This window comes from Austrofundulus limnaeus, unplaced genomic scaffold (assembly GCF_001266775.1).
Source record: "Austrofundulus limnaeus strain Quisiro unplaced genomic scaffold, Austrofundulus_limnaeus-1.0 Scaffold573, whole genome shotgun sequence".
Taxonomy (NCBI): Eukaryota; Metazoa; Chordata; class Actinopteri; order Cyprinodontiformes; family Rivulidae; genus Austrofundulus; species Austrofundulus limnaeus.
In genome coordinates, this window is record NW_013952975.1 from 8123 (window position 1) to 10078 (window position 1956).

Consider the following 1956-nt stretch of genomic DNA (forward strand, 5'->3'; position numbering starts at 1 on the left):
TATATATACTGTATATAAAATCAGAAAAGCATATAGCCAGGTTCTCCAGGAGTTTGACCTTCTGTCCCACCTCCCCAACAGGTACATGGGCACCCTGGGCTCCCAGGTCATGTGCGACAACATCCCCGGCCTGGTGAACAAGCAGCGCCAACTGTGCCGCCAGCACCCCAAAGTCATGCAGGCGATCGGGGCCGGGATGAAGGACTGGATCTCTGAGTGCCAGCACCAGTTCCGCAACCACCGCTGGAACTGCAGCACCATCGGCAGGGACCAAAACCTATTTGGACGTCTGCTCCTACGCAGTGAGTAGAACCAGAGAGGAACACCTGTCCTAGAAAACCACAACAACAATCTAAATCTACCAGAAGCTCAAAACAAGAGTCACTAACAACCACACAGTAAGCTGTTTGACAGAGAAGAGTTGGTCAGTTTTTCATGTGTACAACCCACAGCTCTACTGCTCATCCAACAATTGCACAATCCTTACGAATGTGGCACCATTTTAAAGGGAAATTACAAGGTTTTCCAACTGTATATGATTTATTGCCAAGGAACTTTGTTACAACTAAGAAGTAATCTACTAAACAGATCCCTAACATGTTCCCACCTTGCTTTTAAAGGGACCAAAGTAATTGGACAATTAACTCAAAGACTATTTCATAGACAGTTGTGGACAATTCCCTCATCATGTCTTTTTTAATGAATCAGATAAAAGGCCTGAAGTTGATTTGAGGTGTGTTTGTTAAGATTACAACTAGAACTTACTTACTGGGCAAATCTTAAAGGACACAGTGAAAATCATCCTCCACAAACAGTTCTACAACCATGTCAAAAAAAATTAAAGAAAGGAATCAATAGTTTGGTTGGATAATTCAGGAAACTCAAATGAAATTGGAATTAATAATTATATGATCTGTAACACTATTAATATGTCTAATATTCCAACATGGATTCTTGGTCAGTTTTCTACAGATTTATATTTACTCGAAAAAGGTAGAGAATTAAATAGTACTGGGGTAGAAAAATACATTGGAAGGGAGTACTCAGAATATATAAAAATTTATACAGATGCTTCAAAAATGGAAGATAACAGAGTAGGCATATCATTTATTATTCCAGATTTAAACATAGTGAAAAATAAAAGAATCACAGTTAAGTTAGCGGTTTATACAGGAGAACTTATGGGAATTCTGCTGGCATTGGAATGGGTGGAGGAAGTTAGAGGAAAAAAGGTTTTAATTTGTTCAGATTCGAGCAGCGCCATAACAAGTATTAAAAACATGCATTCAGATTCAAGGCAAGATATTATTATAGAAATAATTCAATCAGTTTTTATGATGTAAAAAATGGTACACAAATCAAAATAATATGGATACCGGTACATATTGGATTAGAAGGAAATGAGTTGGCTGACAAATTTGCAAAAAGTGCAACAAAGAAAAATGCCATTGATTTGAATATTAAGATTAGTAAAAAATGAAGTTAAAAGTGTAATAAAATTACAGATTAGGGAAAAATGGCAACACCAATGGGATAGAGAAACAAAGGGCAGATATTTTTATAATATACAAAAAAGGTGGGAGTATTTAGGAAATGTTATGGGAATAAGAAAGAAGAGGATATTATTTCAAGAATGAGATTTGGACATACGGGTTTAAATAGTACACTAAAAATAATGAAAAAACATGAAACAGGATTATGTGTGTCAGATGGACATTAAATTACCCCTTAAAAAGAAATGAACCTGACACTGACATAAGTATTCAGTTTAAAACAGTTTTGTATATTCTATATAATATCTATCATGTGACTGTGGACAAAGTGAAAATATAGATCATGTATTTATGGAATACAATAAATATACAGGAGAAAGACAGCAGTTAGTTAGAAAATTACATTCACCGGCCACTTTATTAGGTACACCACGCTAGTAACGGGTTGGACCCCCTTTTGCCT

At 36.2% G+C, this 1956-nt stretch overlaps 1 protein-coding gene across 1 annotated transcript in view; it reads left to right on the plus strand.

Annotated features, from left to right (window-relative positions):
- wnt2 (wingless-type MMTV integration site family member 2) overlaps nt 1–1956 on the plus strand; it is a 13825-nt gene that overhangs the window by 2060 nt on the left and 9809 nt on the right. Inside the window, exon 2 of the mRNA XM_014026617.1 lies at nt 82–302. Coding sequence (XP_013882071.1) covers nt 82–302 — 221 coding nt within the window. The remainder of the gene's footprint in view (nt 1–81; nt 303–1956) is intronic.